General features: G+C 46.1%; 1 protein-coding gene across 2 annotated transcripts in view; it reads left to right on the top strand.

The window, feature by feature from the left end:
* Positions 1-8092: 8092 nt before the first annotated feature.
* The window catches only part of PLCD1 (phospholipase C delta 1), a 52250-nt gene continuing 38776 nt past the window's right edge, over positions 8093-21566 (top strand). Inside the window, exons 1-2 of one of the 2 annotated variants that reach the window (XM_027733438.2) lie at positions 8093-8397; positions 21182-21346. In XM_027733438.2, the coding sequence (XP_027589239.1) occupies positions 8364-8397; positions 21182-21346 (199 nt within the window). In that variant the 5' untranslated portion in view covers positions 8093-8363. Of the gene's footprint in view, positions 8398-16213; positions 16405-21181; positions 21347-21566 lie in introns of those variants that run through there. The other variant, XM_027733437.2, reaches the window with a different exon arrangement.

Genomic DNA, 21566 nt, shown 5'->3' with positions numbered 1-21566 from the left:
TGGGTTGCCTTCTGTTTTGGCAGAGCAGCCGTTTTTACCTTTCATCTAAAGAAGATCCACCACCAGTAAAAGCAGGAGCGTGTCAGCTCTTTCTGCAGAAAAATAGATGTCCAGGGGGATTTCTCACCTTCTGCTCCACCAAGAGTGAAGAGAGTGAAGTTTTCAGGATTCAAGGATCACATGGTGGGCACAAGGGTAGCTGACGGCATCATTTGGACTAGGCAGATGAGGGAAGCCCCGAGGAGCTTAGGGAGGAGCCTGAGATGCCACAAACCCAAAGGCAAAGCAGTTTCAGAGCTGTATTCTCTGGTTCTTGTGCAGCCCACAAGCTCAGAGCTGGGATCCCACCAGCAATATTAATAGAAATCGTGTAGCTCCGCATTTTAGTTTCCGGGAATTGTTCCCACAGGCACGTCCGTGCGCAGTTGCACAAATCAGGTCTCCTGCAGCCCGAGGGGGGTTCGTGTCTGTGTGAAGGCTCTGCTGGTTGAAGTGCCCGACAGCAGGAGCAGGAAGGAAATGAGTCATTCAACCTTTCTGCTTTGGCTGCACCAGGCTTGCAAAAGTGATGAGGAGGCACCAAAACCCAATAAAATACTTCCTTAATGGGCAACTTCTATGGCTCTTTCCGCACCCTGATATCCCCTTGGTGTTTTCTTTCCCAAAGTCCAAATAACACCACCAGCCAGAGAAATGTGGCTGCATTTGATTGCATCAGAAGTATAGATGGATGATTTTGGAAGTGGCAGTTGCAACTTTTTATATAAACTTGAGTTCTACCATGCACTTCAAGCAAAGGTTCAGTATTCCCTTTGTAATAAAGATGTAGTGTGTGATCTCAGACTTAAAACACCACCTCCCTGAAGGGTATTTAATCTATTTTGAGATACTTCAGCATCTTAATTTGGTCCTCTTCGTTGTTTTCAAAGGCTCCTCTCTCTTCACTGACAGTTTATTGAACTGTGCTCCTAACTTTCATCTTATGAAATGAAACTAGATCCTAAAAGAAGCCAAATCAGAGGTGATGAATACTCTTTTTGAAGACATTTGATGAAATTTTATGTGTTCGTCCTTTTATTCATTTAGGAAATATGTTAATTAAAAAATTAATCTAGTAATAAATTGCCACCTTGTCTGATCTTTTTTTGGTCCTAAATTTTGTATATGTCATTCTCTTCATCTCATGTGTGGCTGTTCAAAGATCATGGCTGACTATAAATTATCACCAAAAATGCTGGCTGTCCATTAGGACCCTGGGAGACACAGGAATTCCTCACATACTTTCTGCACAAGCATCTGCTTTGTAGATTTTAGCAATTAAAAACATTTTCATACTGAACATTTCATGTTCAAATGGGGCTGGAGGGAAGTCTGATATCACTGATCTTGTGTGAAGTGTAGTTTTAACTCTTTGGGAACAGAAATAAAAATGCCTTACTTGGAACATCCCTGATTACCTGTGTTGCACATTCTAGAACCACAAGATCCTCATGTGCAGTCTAAAATTGTGGGGCATTCTTATATCTACTAGGATTTTCTAAAATATAGGCGTAATTCAGACTTTCCATCTTTTCTGCCCATTTAAAAGTCATATGAATTGGCTACAATGAAAAAAACCACAATTAGGTAATGATCTGAACAATTGTATCTAATTATTGTGATTATCCCAGTTGCAGAGAATTAAGCTGACAGATGAAGTATATTAAAAGGAACCATTATGACATTAATCATCAACCCTCCTCCATACTTAACCCAGTGCTGGGGGCAGGAAAGAGGCAACGGTGCAAGAAAGAAGAGACACGTGTCAAGCATTCCTGACAGCAGGTGATTTGGCCTGGTGACTGTGGCCTTTAAAGTTTGGAAATGTGCTAACCTGGATGTTAGTGGTTGTGAAGCTCAGTGTCTGTGCTCTGTTGGGATCTGGGATCATAGAATCAAAGAAATCACTAAGGCTGGGAAACCTCCAAGCTCATTGAGTCCAACCATTAACCCAACACCTCTGAGTTTACCACTAAACCAGGTCCCCAGATGCCACATCCACCCTCCTTTTGAACACTTCCAGGGATGCTGACTCCAGCACTTCCCTGGGGAGTCTGCTCCAATGTCTGACCGCTCTTTCAGAAAACAAATTTTCCTTGTATCTAATCTAAACCTCCCCTGGTGCAACTTGGGGCCATTTCCTCTCATTCTGTCACATATCAGAAGGAGCCATTAATGGATAAAAGTGGCAGGACCCTGGGACCAGTCTCCTGCTGTTCTTCTCTCCTAACAGATAATCACTCCACTTAATGTATTCAAACCAGCAAGTCTAGTACATCACTAGTTTCCCCAATTAGGTGATTGTTTCTCATTCATGTGACAGTAACTTCATAATTATGGTCAGACTCACTAAATCATTGACACAGTTATAAATCACAGCATTGTGTGGCTGATCTGTGCTGTTTACTGATGTGCTGAACTGAGAAGCTGATGAAATGTAGGCATGATGTTTTCTTAAAGCTTCTCATTCATTGTTAATAGATGAGATTTTCATAGCTTTAAAAGAAAGTCTCTGGGGTCCTCTCTCCCCAGAAAGTCTCGCTATAAGTGGTTTAGACTAAATGTACTTTTCTGTACAACTCTATAGTAAAGATATTTTCACTCTCCCAAAATCAAAATATTTAAAGTCAGGGAATTTAACATTAGAGGGCTCACTTAAACCTACATTTGTTAAAGCATAGAAATGCACAAAAATGACTCTCAGACACTCATAAATCTATACTGTAGTGACAGAAATGAGGCAAACAAATATAAAATGAAACATTCAGCACAAAATTAGTCTGAAGACAAAATGAATGCAATGTCTAAATAATACCAAGCACTAATGGACTGAGGTAAAATTATTTAACTGTTTCCTTTATACTGAAATTCCAAGAGTTATAATGAACTTTTCAGAATAAGTAGGGGAACCTAGGACTTTTATTTACAAATCTGAAGCACAATCTTGCTTTTTATTCAATTTTTATGCAATTTTTCAGCCTAAAATCAACATGAGATTTGTTGAACTGGTAACTTTTTAAGTCTTTATTGTGACTGGACAGTAATAGATGACTCCTTTGACTGCTTTATTGCTTTATTTGGTGGTTAGAACTGCTCTTGATTACTAAGTGGAGGGAAAACCTCTCCAAATACTTAAGATATACTGAGTCAGGTAGGCGTATTTCTGGCTTAGCAAGTTGAATTTATCTTCTGTTCAAGCAGAAATACCTCATTAATTTTAATGGGACTGGTACAGGATTATGCCAGCAGCAGGTTTACACACCCCAGCATCTGTTGCTTCCTTTTCCTGTGGCCATGCACTGCTCTCCTAAGTGGGAGTAACTCTTGAAATAAATGGTTTAAATGCAGATGTAGACATCAATATCATTTAGTCTGAAGATATTTTGGCACAGCTCCCTGTGGTGATAAACAAGGCACCTGGCTGTTCCTTCCCGTTCCCTGAGCTGTGTGATACTGGGGTTAATTCCATTCCAGCCTAGTTTATAAACTTTGGTGAATTACTCTGTCCAGTGAGTGGCCCACAAACCCAATAATCTCACTGTTCTTGACAGTCATAAATCCCATTCCTGAGCTATTTCCAAGGTATCTCCTAAGGGAGCCTGATTTCCAAAGGTGCTGAGCTCCACCAGCTCCTGCTGAGCCACGAGGCTGTTCTTCCCCACACTGCAGTGTGTTTCTTGCAGGTGAGGGACCAGCAGCTGTTGGAAACCTGTGAGTGCTGGGAAAATTTGCCAATAAGTAAATATTGGGTGGAGCAGCCTCAGTGGTAGGGTCAGCCCTAGGAATCCCAGGTCTTGCATGGGTGGGGAGTATTAGCAGCAAGAACTGTGTCCACCTAATGAAAGACGGCCCTGATAACCAAGGAGTAATGATGCCTTTACAGGAGGTGAGTCACCAGGGCAGCTGGAGCTGGCCTCTCACATGGATATCTGGGCTGCTTTGGGAGAGCCCTGAGCAGTTCTCAAAGCGTAAAAGACAGCTGACAATTTTACATTTTGCTGTCTATCTATTATTGACTTATTTAGCCCCATGGAAGGTGTCCCTGCCCATGGCAGGGGGGTTGGAACTAGATGGATCTTCAAGGTCCCTTCCAACCCAAACCATTCCAGGATTCTATGAATCTGTTTATATGAGAGCTGGATGTAGAGACACCTGATGTTCTGAGGATTGTAACACACCCCATCTAAACCAGTAAACAGACTGGGAAAAGACATAAAAAAAACCCCAAAACATTTCAGTGAACAGCCAGATCATTACTAAAGTGTTTGAGAATTCCAGACCCGCTTCTGCATTGACATGAACTCTATTTAATATGACATTTTCTTTTGTGCTGGTTTCCGTAATTCTCCTGCTGCCAAAAGAGCCCCACGTGGTTGCCAAAGCTCCCTGCTGGCCATGTAACCCCGAAATGATTCTTACATTGTGACACTGTGGCAGAAACCCTGAGTCCTTTTAGCAAAGCAAACAAAGCCCTTGGCTGTTACGCTCTGGAGAGGCGTCTGGGAACATTTCGGTGGGGTGAAGAGGGTGTGTGTGAGAGTCTGAAGGGCAGAGGGAGCCAGAAGGCATCTTCTCCATTGGAAAGACTCAGTGTTGGGGTGGTGTAGCATTCCTCTGAGATGAAAATCTGCTCCTTCCACTGTGTGCAATTAAATCAACACTTGAGTCATGCCCTCGGAGTGGAGACAGGTAAACTGCTTTGCTTTCGGTTTGCTGAGATTTACGGTTCACTGTGGAATTGAGCCCTGCAAACACTTCTGGCTTTGAGCTCTGCAAATGCCCTTTGCTGCCTGGGCTGGGCTGTGTGTGCAAAACAAAGGAGGAGAATGCAAAGGCGTGTAGGGGTGCGAGAAATGGGAGATCTCCTTGACTTTGCACAGCTCCAGATGATCTTGGCGCCTTTGCATACGGACATCTGTGTTGGAGGGTGTGTTACAGAGGCTCCTCACCCAGCCTGCCTGACATTTAACTCCTTCCAACCTCATCTCTATGGCTGGAGAGCAAGTGGGTTAATCAAGATGTGTCCTGGCTTTAGGCCTTGTCCCTCAGTAAAATATCATGGCGCTGACTTTGTACTCTTCAGGTGCAGCTTGGCTTTGGGAAGGCAGTACCAATGCCCCAGCCTGTCTCTAGGCCTAGAAATGCCCTGACTCTGCTTCTTGATGAGCTCAGAAATTATGGCGTGGACAAGAAAAAAGGCACATTCATATGACACTCTTACACTGCTATGTTGTTTGGAGAATTTTTTATTAGTAGGGTTTCTGCAGCTCGCAGGAGCCCAGTAGCTGCTCACGTCACTTTGGTTTCATTGTTATTTTGCATATATATTGGTTTCAGCAATGCAAAGGAAAGGTAATTCAAGCACATGCAGGAATACAACTCAAAGGACTGTTGCCTTCTGAAACAAGGCTCTGATGAGACCTATGCTGTGAAATCTCAGATTCTGGGTGTTTGCTGCAGCATATCAGTGCTCCGATGGTGACTGCTGCACTTTCTGATGAATGCAAGAAATGCAAGACTGTCTGTGAGTGCCAGACTTCCTCTGAGCACACACACCTCAAGCCCATCAAGGGTTTAGAAATGGTGATGACTTAGCTTAGGGTGGCAGAAAGGTCCCCAAGTGCTCCAAGCAGCCTAAATGGTGATAATGCTTCTGGATGTGCACAGGAACAGGAAGAATAAATGTAATGGGGAAAAGTGAAAAGTTGAGCAAGGTTCTGTGAAACCTCCTGATAGGCACCATTTCTACTACCACTGCTGCTATGATCACGGAGAAGGCAGCATGGAAAGAAGGAAACACAAGAAGCTACAGTGATCATGAAGGGGTAAATGCAGAGGATCATCTTCAAATCTCAAAGAATGATGGCAGAGAAACTCAGTCCTGCTCACTTGTGGATGCTCTGTCCAGCCTGAGGCGTTGGGTGCAATCACAGTGGTGTTCACAGCAGAGTGATGGTCACGTCCTGGCGCTGTCATGCCCTACACTGCTGTGAAGGGGTTCTATCCACAATATGGTCTGAATAATTTTAGGGACTAATGTAGCTCTGTTAGACTCCCCTCTTTGCCACAGAGGGCATAGGGACACTGGTCAGTCCATCTCCAATGGAGGGGCTTGTGTCAGGCAATGTGAGGATGGGATCATAGAATCATAGGATCATAGAATCATATAATCATAGAATCAAATGGGTTGGAAAAGACCTCTGAGATCATCAAGTCCAATCCTTGATCCAACCCCACTGTGGCTACCAGACCATGGCACTGATGCCACATCCAGTCTCAGCTTAAAAACCTCCAGGGATGGTGAATCCACCACCTCCCTGGGCAGCCCATTCCAATGTCTGATTACCCTCTCTGTAAAAAATTTCTTCCTAATATCCAACCTAAACCTCCCCTGGCAGAGCTTAAGACTGTGCCCTCTCGTCTTGCTGATAGCTGCCTGGGAGAAGAGATCAACCCCCACCTGGCTACAACCTCTTGTCAGGGAGTTGTAGAGAGTGATGAGGTCTCCCCTGAGCCTCCTCTTCTCCAGGCTGAACAACCCCAGCTCCCTCAGCCTCTCCTCATAGGACTGGTGTGATACAGGGAAGAGTGAAGGAGTTACTATAATGCTGTTTTCCATCACGACTTTCAAACTGCCCTTCCTTACTTTTTCTCCTTTGTGAAAGCCATCGTGTCCTCATCACCTCAGCTTTACTGGAGTTTCCAGTCTGGCTGGCTCATCCACCAGTCTTCCTGTACACTCCCTCCAGTACTCTTCCCCATCAGCTGAAAGGGTGACAAGCTGTGGAGGTGTCCTCCCAAAATCCCCCTGCCTCTAGGCTTTTAAGGCTGTACCAGGAATCTCTTGGGTGCTTCCAGCTGCTGTCCTGCCTGCCAGCAGCCGACCTTGCTGCCAAACAGTTTGCCCCATTGCAGTCAATGTCTGTGGGTTTGAAAAAGGAATGCTCCTTTCTGGGTCCTTTGGGAAGTGTCTAGTGGGAGATGAACCCCTTCCCCGTGCTAGTGGCCATGGGATAAAAGAGTGGACTTTAGAAGAGTCATGGGGTGAAATCTCTGTTCCTTTTTACCTTCACTTGCTTGGTTTTGTTAGTTTTGTACTAACACAAGTTTTGCTATATTAGGGCAGTTTTCCTTGGGTGGTGGCAGCAGCCTTATATTTGTGGACTGTAAAACTCTCCGAGAGCGAGGTCTGGGCTCTCAGAGGAGCAGTCCAATTCCTGGCAGGGAGGGACAAACTGTCCTAGTCCCAAAGTATTTTTCACCACATGTTTCCCAGATCTGTCACCATCAGAGAGGGACTTTTCCCTTCTGTCAGCGGAGCTGCCGGTTTTACAGCTGCTGAGGAGTGAGGGACCTGAATCTACCAATAACTCCATCAAGTGTTTGCATCAGGAAAACCTAAATAGCCAGAAATGTAAATAAACAACAGCAAAACAATAACTAAAAACATTAAAGTAGAGAGAAACTTTATTTTCCCACACTGGATTCCTTTTCTTTCCCTGTTTGCAAGCAGTATCTTTCTACTCCTTGGAAATATCTAACTCAGAAGGAGGGGACAGAGTGGAAGAAATCAGTTCCACTCAGTAAAAGCCTCAGGACAGTGAAAACTCCAGTAAAACTCTAGTTTTTCTGTCTCACTGTCTCAAATGCAAAGCTCATAACTTTTCTTCTGCCCTGAGCTCATTCCTCTGTGAGCGTTTGTGGTCACAGCTTCTATTTCCACACTGGCAAGTTCTGACCTGTTTTTTTCCCTTGTGAAAAGAATTATACCCCCACCAGCACCTAAAAGCTCTTTAGCCCTAAACTCTGGTCTGTGGCATCTGCTTAAGTCCCTTTCCTTGACTTGGGGACCACCAAGGATGGACTCGCAGCACTCAGTGTCTTCTGGAAGCCGCGCCAGGAAGGAGCGGAGAAGGAAAATGTGGCAGCGGCAGGAAAAGAAGCAAAGAAGCATCATTGTGAGGGTTCAGCAGCAGTAGCAGCAGTAGCAGCAGCAGCAGGAGGCTGGGCCAGCGGTGAAGACGCCAGATGGAGCAGGGAGGAGCCAGGGCCAGCGCTGGGGCTCGGGCGCTTGGCCGCAGTCGGTGCGCCGGGCAAGGCAGCGGCGTGCGGATGCGGGAGAGAAATAAATGAGGAGTCATAGCGAAGACGCAATTCCAGCCAAGGGGAAGGAGCAGGCCTCTCCGAAGGGAGCTGACGTTGGGGATCACTGGAGCGGGGAGCGGCGGGAGCCTCGCAGCTCTGGCTTCCACCAGCGCTAACTTCTGGGCACAGCTGTTCGCCGGAGCCCTTCCTGCTGCTGCTCGTCGGCTTGTTCTGCAGCCATGGAATCGAATGGCACATTCCTCGCTTGCAACAGTAAGTCTGGGGAAACGTTCTTGCGTTTCGGCTCTCTTATCATGTCCAAGAGCTTTATTTTTCCTCCTCTCTTCTCCCCTGTCCTTCGCCTCCCCATTCTCTCATTTGGAAGTAAGGCAGCATTTACCCGCTGTTAGAGAGAGATGACAGATTTTTCTCTGTTAATAGGGTGAGCTCTGTTGGTAGGAAGGGTGTCTTGGCAGGGTAAGTGTCTGCAAGTTCAGAAAAGTGGATCCAAATCTCCTCCCCTTTCTGGTGAAACAGAGCGGGATGGGTGCTCTGCTCAGTAAACTTTGCGGGCTCTGGTGAAGAAAACAGAGCCTGGATAAACACCTCGGCTCAGGGTCTGTCCCCAAGACTCTGTAAATATTAAGTACAAAATAAGTAATGTTTCTAAAAAAAGAAGAAATCCTCTCTGCCCTTTCAGCAAATGAGATTTAAGAAGATTCAATCATACCAGGTCTGGGAGGCTTGTCTGATGCACAGGGTAATGAAATATCCCCCCTTATTCCCTCAACTGACTTTATGTATTGCTTTGTTACCCCTTCATTGTGTTTTACTTACTCTAATGAGCAGAAAAAACTCAGGGCTGTGATAGCTGATAGCTACAGATTGAAATGGGCTATTGTGATCCCACAGAAATGGGAAAAGCTTGGAGTACTTATTTTTATTTCATGACATAGTTGCTTTCTTACTGCAGTTGAGCTATAAACAAAAATAAACTAACAGAGCTATAAGTGATTGCACATAAACATAATCAATTTAGTGTTACCAGGAGAATTGTGAAAAGATTCCCGCAGGCTCAAGAAATCTTCCCTCCGATTCTCCCAGATGCTAAAAATCCAACAGGAAGGTGAACCAGAGGTTAATGTTATACTTTTTGTAGGTATCTCATTCATTATACAGCCACTGGGGAAAGAAAGCTAAGAAACACATCTGGAACTATTAAAACATTTCCCATTCTGGCCTGTGGGTTATTTTTCAGAGAATATTATTTAGTCTTCTGGGGTTAGGGACCGAGGAGAATTCAGTGGCTCTTAATCTATTTTCTTGTCTCAAGCAGAAAAATACACAAATGTTGAAAGAGCCAAGAATTTCAAAAAGTATTTACTGAAATTCCTTGACACGTAACACAGACACACAAGTGCCAAAGTCACTCCAAATGCCAGACCACTTAGACAAGAGAAGTTGCTCACATGTGGATTTGTTAGCAGGATCAGGCTTGTGCTATGTAGTTTGTAAGAAATTTCTGATGCTGTGGGTTGTAGACGTGTTTTGTCCCTGGATGCATGTTGAAACTCAGATTCTTTCTTTCCGTTTTTCTCTTTCCCCCCCCCCCCCAACATAGAAACAACAACAGCTGTATTTACCATGTCAGAATTAATGTGGGCTATTAATAACCTTTCTCTTACCTCGTGAAGTTGGTCTGTTTCTGAACTGGGAGCCCTTGTGCTTGCACAGATTATAGAATAGCTAATTTGTACTATGCCTTATTCTTATACACTGACTGTTTCACACAAGACACTGTGTATATTGTGTAGGGAATGCCACAGTCCAAGGATGGGAATGCCCTCAGCCACAGCCCAGGGTGAGAATCAGCAGGGAAGGGTTAGTAAAATCCTACAAAACAGGCTGTTTCCTTGTGTTATTCTGTCAGCAAGTCCTCAGGATTAATGTCTATATTGAAATTTCCAAATGAATCATCTCCACCTGCCCTTCTGAGCTGGGAGCTCTGAGGAGGCTCCTTCTGGGCTTCAACCACCATGGGTGGAGATAATGTGACTTGGGATCAGCTGGGATCTGCTCTGGAGCAGCTGGTGACTTTGATCTCCTTTCCTACCAACAAAATGCTCCCAGCACACCCCTTTGATCCAGGTTATGCCTGATGCTCTATGTGGGAGTTTTATGAGCCATAGTGTTCCTAGCAGTGCAGGAGGATTTGGGATACTGACACTTCTCAGTACATTACCCGGGCAACTTGTCTCTTTTTCAGACAAGACAAGTAAAATTAATTTTGTCTTTTTTATTTTGACACAAAACCTGCTAAATTTTCAGTCTGAGCAATGTCTTTTAGTAAAACAAAACCCACAGTTCCTGAGGTTGTTGTCAGCATGTAAAGCTCTGACATCAGGCCCAAAAGCAGCTGAGTTGGGGAAAGAAGATGCTTGGGGAAAAATGGATTTTAATGAGGAAGTGAAAGAGGAGGGAGAAGGAAATGCAGACACTTGGAAAACTGCTGCAGGTAGCAGAGATGAAAGGATAGAACCAACCACAGGGAAAAGCAAGAGGGAGAGGTGTGTGGGAAAGAGATAGTTTGTGCAAGATCAGGAAACTCAGCTGCCTGGATAAGCAGCTCTGGGAACCAAAGCTGTTGATGATTTGGGACCAAAGTACAGTTTTCTTTAGAGGAAGATCAAAATATTTGAACAGGTATTTTTGAAGGAAAGCTGCAGATGAATATTTGGTGATTTGATCACCCAGCGTGGGATTCAGCTGGCTAGACATAGAGGTGTGGTAGAAATTTTAGGCTTATAGGGATCTAGACAGGTGAATTGTGCCCTGTCTTCTCCTGGCCCCTTGTTCAGTGCACTGTAGGTATCTGAATACTGTGAGACTGACACCCAGTCTTATCTCTGAGGTCCTTCCCATGGGTGGAGGGTCTCAGTCCTTATCGGCCAAGTCCACCAGAACAGAAGGCTGCAGACCTCGGTCAAACAAAGAGGTTTCTCTTTTTCTTTATGCAGGTAGAGAAGATTTTGCCACAGTTTCTTCTAACCTGAGATACCTCCACACCTTAAATAGGCCAGTCTGGACATTGTGTGGAGGGAAATTCTCACATCTCGGTCTGCCCCTCACATGGTACCTTTTAAAGCCCTGTATTGAGGTACCACACAACAAATCTCATGGGGTGTTTTTGGCTAGAGTTAGAGAAATTCCAGATAAATCACTTAGGAAAAAATATTTTTTCCCCTAGTTTTGCATAATTCAGTTGTGCAATTTAATTATTGCATGAATTTTACCCTGCTACAGAATGTCGAGAATGACTTGCATTTCACCTATGGAAGACATTTCATCTCCTGAAGAAAATATTGTGAAAAACTGTTAAATGACCTTAAAAAAAAGTGAAGCTGGGACCCACCTACAACTGACTTTGGGTTTATGAAGAGAACATCTTCATCAGCAAGTGCTCAGAAACATGACTTGGGAGTCAGGCAACTAAACTGCATGAGTGCTCCTCCCTGTTGGTCCTGGTCCTATCCATCAAGTTGATGTCCTTCTTTTCAATTGCTTTCTTTACACACCACCTACTGGAAAAGCTGTAATTTACTGCAAGCTAGTGTTTGTTTTAGTGTCTCTCACTCTGCAGCCAAAATCTCTGTGTGTACCCTGATGGAGGGAGGGACCAGTGGAAGGACCAAACCAAACCTTCAGTCAGGTTTTGGATTCCTGAGTACGATGAACTTTAATTGAGTGTTTTACCTGGATTTCATCAAGAGTGCGGGGCAGTAGCTTTTGATGGGTCACAGCCTGTTCCATGCACTGATCCAAGCTCCCTGTGAGTGACCTGACTGGCAGGAAGATATATGAAGATATTCACAAATAAAGGTCATGATTTGAGCTTTCTGTGAAATGTCTGGGCAGGCAGCCTGGCTTTGCTTATACAAACCAGGGCCAGGGCTCTGCACTGTTTAACTTCCAGCACATTCCCCAGCATGGTTTTGATCCAACATGGCATGATCTGGGTGATGGGCCTGCAGTCCTTCCCAGAGGGCAGTCTGGATATAGTCAGCCTGTTCTGGGGGAAGATGGGCTGCACGGACTCATCAGAGCTGGAGAAGGGGCCATTCTCCTCCCAGAGACCTTGCAGACAAGGTGAGATGGACAAAGGATACAGAGAGAAAGTGGGGCTGAGAAATATTGGGCAGGGCGAAAGCACTGATCTCAGTGCACCAGAAACCTGCCCATCACACAGCTCCAGTGTGCCAGTGGAGGGAGTCTTCAGGCAGTGACTTGGAGGACAACCACATGAGACTCAGGAGAACTCCTCCTATATGAAATGTTAAGGTTTCATATACACGGTTTCTGCCCCAGCTCAGCAGGACCTCTCAAGCACCCTGGGAGGGGAGTGGGCAAGAAAAGCCAGTGAAAGGGAGAAGAGGTTTGCTGGTGGAGAAGCCCATTCTCAGTGTCACCACAAGGTGGAACTTGGTACATACCACATGCACAGGAGATGCACCCACTGACAACAAGCACAGCATCACCTTTGGCCAGGGATGCACTGATGAGTCTGGTCCCAGCACCTGCTCCACGATCCCCACTTCCCCACAGGGAGCAAGAGGGGGAGTGGTGGTGTAGAGGAGCCACTGGCATTTTTTGTTGGAGGTGAGAAGCTGGGCCAGCAGCAAGGCCTGGTCCTTGGAGATGGTGAGGTGTGACAAGGAGAATAGAGCTGAGAGCAGTGAGTGGTGTTCTGGGGGTAACAAGGAAGGAAGGAAGGAAAAGGAAGGTTTCTATGGGTGGGATGTGGGAGGGCATGGATGAAGTGAAGAAAGGACTCCAGAAGGAAAGGCAGGGCAGGTGGGACCTTGAAGACATGGAAGGAACCTTGCTGTCATGTTCTTCTGCAGGAAGAACAGCGTTATGTTAAACAGACCCAAATTTTTCTTCTGGGTAACAACTACAGAGCAAGGCACAACCTTTGGCCTCTTTAGTGGCAAAATCTCCCCTTAGCATGACATTTGTTGTTTGTTATGTAGCTGCCATAGGTATTACGAGTCATAATAATTTGCATCATGTGCATGACGTGATGGGGAAGTGGTGAGGTCATCACCAGTACAGGTATTTTCATTCCAGTCCTAAATTATCTCAAGTCTGGGCAAATCAGCAGCTGAGTTTTGTCACGTCGTTTGTGTCAGTAGAGAGACTATGATCAGAATTAGTGTTGCACCACTTTTGGTGTTGCCCAAACATGATGGTGATGGGAGAACATGTCCATCCCCAAAGAGATGAAAAAACATCCTGCTCCTTTCTCTGTGAAGTGGTAATAGTGCTTCCTGAGCTCCTTTGTATAAGGATGTGATGGAGATTAATTCATTTTGGAAAATCATCTGAAGACCAGCCTGCGCATTACAGTGTTTTCACATAGCCCATTTCCTACCAGACTCTACAGCCACTCTATCTCAAGTGCCTGTTTCCTGGATATTCAAGCACTTTGTTAACTTTGGGATCACGTTCTGACATCCTCATTCACATCGATTTCTGTTTGCTCTGGGAGTAATCCAGCTGGAATTGACGGGATGATCAGCACAGCCCCCATCCTGGGCACAGGCACATGAATAACTTCACTCATGTGACCAGTGCCACTTATTTAGGTGGGATTGGTCATATGGGTAAAATTGCATGACCCACGCAGGTGTTACCTGCAGTGAATAAGGCTTGGAGAATTTTTCTATGAGCCATTTGCAGGAATCACTTCCTCCAGCACCGGAGCGTGATGGCAGCATCATGTAACATCAGGACACAATTCCATGTAACCCAGGGTCACCCTTCAGGCTTCTGCTGTGAGATGTGACATTGTCTTTAAATGACCTCAAGACCACAACACGTCCAGCTCTGTTGTTTCCCAAAGCAGGGAATTTCTGGCCCAATGATCTCGTCTTCATTTTAAAAACAAACTGATTCAAACCATCTTATACCTCTGAAGCCTTCACGACAGCGAAACTCGCGCGTTGCTGTTCTGGAGAGGTATCTAAACTCATTGAATGCTGACCCTGTGCTTTGTGTGTGAGCAAACTTCAGGGATAAGTGCAGTAAAATGTTCTCTGAGGGCCTGGAAAGCTTTGAGCAGGGCTGTCACTGGCACTGCTATTAAAAATTAATGAGAAAATGAAGCACAAGGGCTCTGTGTGCTCCCAGATCAATCCCTCTGGGACTCTGCTGCTGGACAGAACAGTTGGTGTGTAGAAACAAATTGTTTTGCTAAGGCAATTACAGGAGGGTCTTCCCTACTCCGTTAATTAGATCAGTCCTCTCCAGTAAAATGTGAAATATGGGAGTTGCTCAGAGACTGATAGCTAATAAATATCATCTAGCCACTGCATAATGGTGCCCACCTCCTCACCAGGGCAAAACCAGAGCTCCCAGGGAGTGCTGTGAAGGTTATGGCTCTGACACCCAAACCCTGCATGTGCAGGGGGCCCAGAAAGGCTGGAGGTGTTTCCTCAAACACCCACTGCCTGCCTGGCTAACAAGTTCAGCAATGCCCCCTCCAGAAATGGCCTTTATTTCCATTCACTGTCTGTGATTTGCAGTGGCTGTGTGTAAATAAAGCTTTATTAGATGTATTGCTGCTCAAGGCCATGCAATGCCCTGCCTTGTCCTCAGAGTTTCTTACATGTGGTGTATGGCAGCGATTAATGATTCTGACCCTGTCCTTGTGCTGGTCAAATAACCCAGTCCTCTGTGCTTCTCTGTGGGGGTTGGTAGGGCTTCCTTCAGACTGCAGAGAAAGAAGGGGAAGATGACTGGATAAACAGATACCAGAAACAGAGATAATGTTTCTGAAACCTGAATTGAATATGATGAGGGGCTGGTGATGGGAGAGCCTTTGATTAGGTTTGCAGCAGGAACAGTGACATGTGGTTTGATGTCAAGCTTCTTGGGCATATGCTGGTTCTGCAGTAAGGGACATTCACCCCAGTTTGACCTCTTTCCCTTCAGTACTTCACTCTTGCTTGCCTGGCAGGGCAGCAGCTGACAAAGGCAATGACAAAAAAAGATAGTCTGTGACAAGGTGTGTATATAACTGCTGTACATCACTGCAGAAATGGTCATGGCTAGGGAAGAGATAGATTTTTGTCCCAGCCATTGCCAGGACAACGGGGAATGGTTGTGAGTTTCAGCAAAGGAAATTTATACCGGTCATAAAGAACAAATTCTTCACTGAGAACATCTAAGCTCTTGGACAGGGAGCTTAATTGGCCGTGGAGTCTCTGTCCTTAGAGATATCCAAACTCACCTGAACAAGGCTGTGAGCAACCAAGTCTACCTTTGAAGGTGACCCCAATTTGAGTTGGGTGATTGACTCTGGAGAGCCTCAGAGGTCCATTCCACCTTGAATTATTCTCTGATTTGTGTAATCAGTGACCTGTTAAATGCCTGAAGGGGCTTATTCCTGTATCAGAGTGCAGGGTAAATCTGAATAACAAGAACAAACCCAAAGCTATGCAGAAATGCAGGGTAAGTGACTCACTCAAGTCACACAGGAAATCGGTGGCAGAGAAGACACTCTTCGGACTCTTAGGAAAATACTCTTCTGTAGGTGGAAAAAGAACAACATTAAAACACAGTTTCCGAGCAGCTTTTTGGCCAGATCTGCCCTGGCAGAGAGGTTTTAGCTTCGTCTTCAGTCCCTGTCAGTGGGAACAAGCACGGAGCAGCCAGGCACAGAAGAGAAAGGGTGGAGCCAAGCTCGCCCTGATCCAGGCGTTCGTGGGCAGGATAAGCTGACAAGCCCAAGGCACTGATTAGGAGCCACAAACAATATCTGGGACTTCTCCAGCCTCTGGAAATGATGCGTAAAAACCCACTGGCGTACGACTGCTGGAAAACTTGTTCCTTCTACCTGGGCAGCTGCCGGCAGTCTCCTCGGTTTAATTTTGCATCCAGCGTGTGCTGGTGAGCAAAGCGGGAGGAGAGACTTCCCACAGTCCCACCCCCAGCCGGACTCTGCCCTCCCCTGCCTTCCTCTGCTCTCGCTGCCCCAATTGCCTGCGCTCCCTCCTTGGAGCCCCGTTTGACACCGCGCACGCCGGAGGCTCCTGGATGAGCAGGGATCCCTGCAGGGGTGGCGTGGCCCCCCATCCTTCCCGGCACCCGACGCCTCTCCCTGAGCCCCACGCTGGATCATGCAGTGCATCCGAAGGCAGCCCAAGCGCACCGTATCCCAGGAAAACATGCTACTGGAGCAGAGCCGTCGAGTGGCCGCGTTGAATGGCATCAGGCTGGGTAAGGGACAGGTTGGCCACAGCCTCGGCACAGGGCTGGCAGCTGCTTCGTTTCTGCGTCTTTTCCCCGTGCAGAGGCAGTGCTCCACCCTAAAGACAACTCCAGCGTTATTTTTAAGTTCCCGAGGTTTCTTTTCCTTTCATTTGCCTGTAACCACATGCCAGATGTGTAAAGCGCTTCGTTGGAGGCATCAAAGGATGTGGGAGATCTTTGGCAAAGGGTCGTTTCCCAAATCTGTGGCTGAGCTCTCTGAACTGCCGCTGGTTGAAGGGGTTTGGGGAGGGCAGTACCCTTTTCCTGCCAGATTTTAGCACTGTTCAGGGGTGTGTTGCCTGTTGCTGTAAGAGCCCAGGGAACCACTCACAGTTTGCATTCACCAGACAAAAGAGGAAACAGTTTCAAAACTTTTGTGCCTGGCTACGAACTCACTGCTGGTTCCTGCTCTCTGGAGACACAGCCCAAGTGGATGCCAGTCCCTTGATTTCCGTGGATAGAGAGGGCAGGTGGAAATGGGAAACAGCCGTTTACCCACCCAGGCTCTTTAGATTTTATCAAAAAGTCTTTCTGCCCTTTTAAACCAGCAAACCTGAGTTATGCCTGGTCTGTAAGCAGGTGGGAGGGGGAGGGCAGGCAGGAGGAGCCTTGTTTTATAGAAGCTGTAATTAAGTTCTATCAGACCAGCAGATTAAGGAGTGAACAGTGCAACAATATAGATTATCACTGTTCTTCTAACTATCTGCTTAGTGAACTGAAACCCTGGCTTCTGCCGTGACAGCTATTGTTTTATTGTACTTCCTGCTTGCTGTAAACCTGAGCTAGATAAGCCAAAGGTTTTGATGTCTCAGTGTCTAAAGCTTCCTAGTGCAGTATATTAACATCGTGGTTAATGCAGTGCTGTGTGTGCTTGAGGTGCTTCTGCCTTGGCCAAACATGATTTTTCCTCTGACCATCACTGAATGCTGAATATATTCTGTTTAGAAAGTGTGTGACTGATGTTTTGTGAGGAGGGGGGTCCTGACTCTTGAAAGGCATTCTGGAATTTGGCATGCCAAATGTGTATTTGGTATTTTACAGAGGATGCTAAACAAGACACAGTCCTGCCACATGTGTCAGGCAGGATTTGGACATGTATTTCAGTGTAGTGATTGTGTTTCTCATACCTAATGTTGTTATATAGTTGGAAATCAATGTCCTTGTCCTGCTGCACAGTGTTTTTTAACTTTTAAATTATGTATGTTTATGAGGACTCTGGTTTCTTTCATACAAGTTTCCATTGCTGTGAGATGGAGCTCTGGACCACAAAACTCCTCAGCTTCAGGCTTTGAGCAACCTGGTGTAGTGGAAGGTGTCTCTGCCAATGGAAGTGGGGTTGGAACTAGATGACCTATAAGGTCCCTTCCAGTACAAACCATTCCGTGATTCTCCATGGAGCTTTTAGGCCGAAATCCTCAGGAGCTGGTTCAGGCATAAAACCTGAAATGAGGCTTCTGCTGGGAAAAGGTGGTTTTTTTCTGGAAAGCAGTTCAGATGACCAGCTGAGAGTAATGTCCCACTGACACATCAGGGGTGAGTTTGTGGTTCCTGTATCAGCAGATCAGAGCGTCTTAAGCTCCATCTCTGACCTAACAAAACGCTGTTGTAGGTAGGACCAGAGAAGCTAAGTGACTCACCCAAGGACATGTAAAGAGTCTGTGGCAGTGCTTGGTTGGGCATAGGAGGCAGGGCCTGAAACTTTGGCCCTCTTTCCTCTCCAGTTCAGCTGTGTCAGCTTGAACTGCTGCTACACAGACCCAAAGCAGGCCTGACACAGGCTGGGCCCACCTGGCCAAGGGGATGTCCCTTCTTCCTCTGGGTGGTTCAACCAGGAGAGGTCAGCTCTGGGTAACTGCCCTCTATCTGAAGGGACCCCACATCAAAGGGATGTCAGAGCTGTTAGACATTCATGATTAGCCCTCTTACCCTTTCCTGACCAAACCTGCTGCCTCTTAGGGGGAAGCTTGTCTCCGTCCCCTCCCTGCCTTCTCTCACTGCCCCTGACTCAGGCTCCCTGCCAGCTTTTGTCCTTGCCATGCCTTCACCATGCACTGTCCCTCTTCATCCTTCCCTCCAGCTCTTGCAAAGTGCAGTGCCCTCCTTTGCTGATCATTTAACCTTTCCTGGTCCTCAGGCACAACAACCAAGAATGATTGGTAGGGCTGCTCCCACTCCATAGTTAGAACCTTGCAAGATGAAGGGCAGTTTTGACCCACGCTGATACAGTGACTAGGCTGTGCAGGTGAGCAGGATGAAGGGCTCTGACCTCCAGCTTGTGTCTGAACTGTGTGGTCTAAGCCTGGAGGAGAGGAATCTGCCCATGGCCACCACCTGTGCCTATCCAGATTTGTCTGTATGACACTGGTGCAGCTCTTTGGGATGTCCTGGTAGCAGGACATGTTACAGATGCTGCACACAGTGTCTGAGGAACCAAACATGCCCCAGTTTAAGGGATTTCTCATACCCATTTATGGACATAGGCATCCAAAGGAATTGAGGTTTTCCTGCTTTCCTCCTCATGTCACCCTAGGATGACATGTTCTCCTATTCTCATAATGATGCCTTGTGTGGTTGGGATCTGAAGAAAAATAAGGAATGAGTCTGGGAGCTAGAACAGAAATGTGGGTGAATAGGGAGAAGGAAGAAGTTAGTTTCCTCTCCAGCAACCTTGAGGAATGCCACAGGGATGTTAGTGAGGCTGGAATCTGTGGTATCTTCTCTGTACTTGGAAGACCTTTGCCTCAGAGAAGAAGTACAGCTCAGGAGGCTGAGGACTCATGAAGCTGTTGTGGTATCTGTCCATCCTCTGGATGATCTGGCCTCTTATCAGTCCCTGGGAATGCTGTCCCAGATCTTGTAGACAGGATCAACTTTTCATCCTTCTGCACTGTGCAGGAGACAGCTTTTTTTTCTTCTCTCCATGAGTTTTTTTCTGAAGTTTCCAGAGGAGGAAGCATTCAAATTCTCCTCTAGGGAATCACTGGATCAGACAGGAGCTGAGAGGCCCAGGGGATGCTGTAGCATGGGAAGACACTTAATTAATGAGATAGCTAATTTAATGTAGAGGAAAGAGAGACGCCACAACCACCTCTTCAGGATCTCCAGTTCCCACTGTGACACTTTCAACTCTGGATGCTTTGGCCAGGCTCAGCTCTGGGCATGATCCTTGGCACCTCAAATACCAGTAAAGGCATGTGAGTGGTTCATGAAGTGAACCCTGGACACCCTTCATACTTACCTGTGATGAAGATCTCAGGCTTTGGCAACATAAAATGCTCTCTTCAGGCCACTGTATCCCGGTTACAAACTCACAGTGAACTTTTTGCTGCTGCCACCATGACCCACCTTGGTGCTCTACAGCACCTGGTACTTCAGTTTCCTATATGAATGGTCAGGATTCTAGGAATTTGGCCACTTGGATCTCATACTGAGTTTTATTTTTCAAGCAGGCCCAAAATTTGATAGTTTATTGCCTTACTCTGTTTAAAAAAGGAAAATTCAAGGCAGGTGTGTCTTCCAGAGAAGAACCAACCCTGAGTCACAGGGGACACTGCAGTAGAAAAGTTATTGCATAAATCAGTTAAGTTGGAGTTCTGCTTTGTGACACTCCACATTATGTTTAGGTAGCATTGGGAATTTTTGCATGATGTGTTGAGTGGTTGCAAGTGGCCAAGTGGTTACCTGCAGTGTTAAGATAGGGTTAGAAAAAATCCAGCTGAATTGGGATGTACGTGATCAGCACTAGAGTTAAATGCTGTTTCACCAGCTCTGAACCAGCCTTTCATGCCATGTCAGAGAGATGCAAGGTGCCTATTACAGAAAGCCCAGGAAGTGTTTCTCATGTGTCATGCTCTCACCTTCCTCAGCCCACACGCTCCAGATCTGTAATTAATGGTTTGTTTGAGGGACAGATTCTCCAAGGTATGTGGAAGTCATATACTGCTGAGACATTCAAAACCATGTAGAATCCCAAATCTGTGTTTTCAAAGCCTCTGTAGGTGCCTTTTGCCTCTCTAGATGTCTTAAGTGCCTTCCTGAATCTAGGTTAAGTTGTGAAATGTGAAGTTTCTGGAACTAGAAGATCTGGTTGTTATTACTTGACATTGCAGTGGCCTAGTAGTGTAAGAAAGATAAAGATCCTCTTGGGTGGTTGAGAAGTGAGGAGAACATGGTTACTACCTTAATATTACCTCATAGGTATATTGTTACCTTTCACCAAACTTCCCTGTCCTAAGCTTCATGTCACTGATCTGCAGAATTCCCATGTGGATAGCAAGGTGCTGCTTGCCAGAGAAGGACGAGTGATACCTTTGTGTGTTCCAACAAAGGAAATGCAGAATAGATTTGAAACCACTTGAAAGTTCCTGACAGCATTCCAATTACAAGTTATGCAACTTTCCTCATTCTGCTGCTACTGTTTTGTTGTTTGTTTTACTGTAGTTTTTGCATCCTGACAGTAACTGTATTTGCTGGGAAGGAAGTGTTTTTTGTTTGTAAACCACATGAGAATTGCCATACAAAAGTCTTTAGGCTCAATCTAAGAAATGTACAAAGCTTCAGCCTCTTTTGTGAGCATGAAGTGTGATGTGGAGGATTGATTTCTGTGTGTCTCTGCTCAGCTGTCCTCCCCAGACCTGTCTGCCCTGCAGTTGTCTGTCTGTCTCTATCGTCCCGTGGAAGGGAAGACTCCCTGAGCATCATTTCTTGAACTGTCTCTTGCATTACCACTCCTGTTTCACCACAGGCCTCAAAGATGACAAGGATCTGAAGTTCCTCCTGAAGGGCAGCCAGCTGCTAAAAGTGAAGTCCAGCTCCTGGAGAAAGGAGCGGTTTTATAAGCTCCAGGAGGACTGCAAAACCATCTGGCAGGAGTCGAAGAAGGTGCTGAGATCTCCAGAGTCACAGATCTGTAAGTAAAGTCTGCTTTGTCATGGGCAGTGGGGCACTTTGTGAGAGGTGCTTGGGGTGAACCAGGACATTTATGTGTGGTGTGGAGGCAGGGCTTGGAGCAGTGAGACCAGATCCTTCATACCTCCTGTAGCACACAAGCTGAGGGATGCTGTCAGCTCCGGAGACAGCCGCGAGGAATCCGCCGTGTCAGGAATGGCCACATTTCCCAAGCTCCTGAG

This window comes from Pipra filicauda, unplaced genomic scaffold, assembly GCF_003945595.2.
Source record: "Pipra filicauda isolate LSUMZ 115617 unplaced genomic scaffold, ASM394559v2 scaffold1_size10287979_pilon, whole genome shotgun sequence".
Classification (NCBI taxonomy): domain Eukaryota; kingdom Metazoa; phylum Chordata; class Aves; order Passeriformes; family Pipridae; genus Pipra; species Pipra filicauda.
Note: the sequence above shows the minus strand (reverse complement) of the source record. Positions and strands in the feature narration are given on the sequence as shown.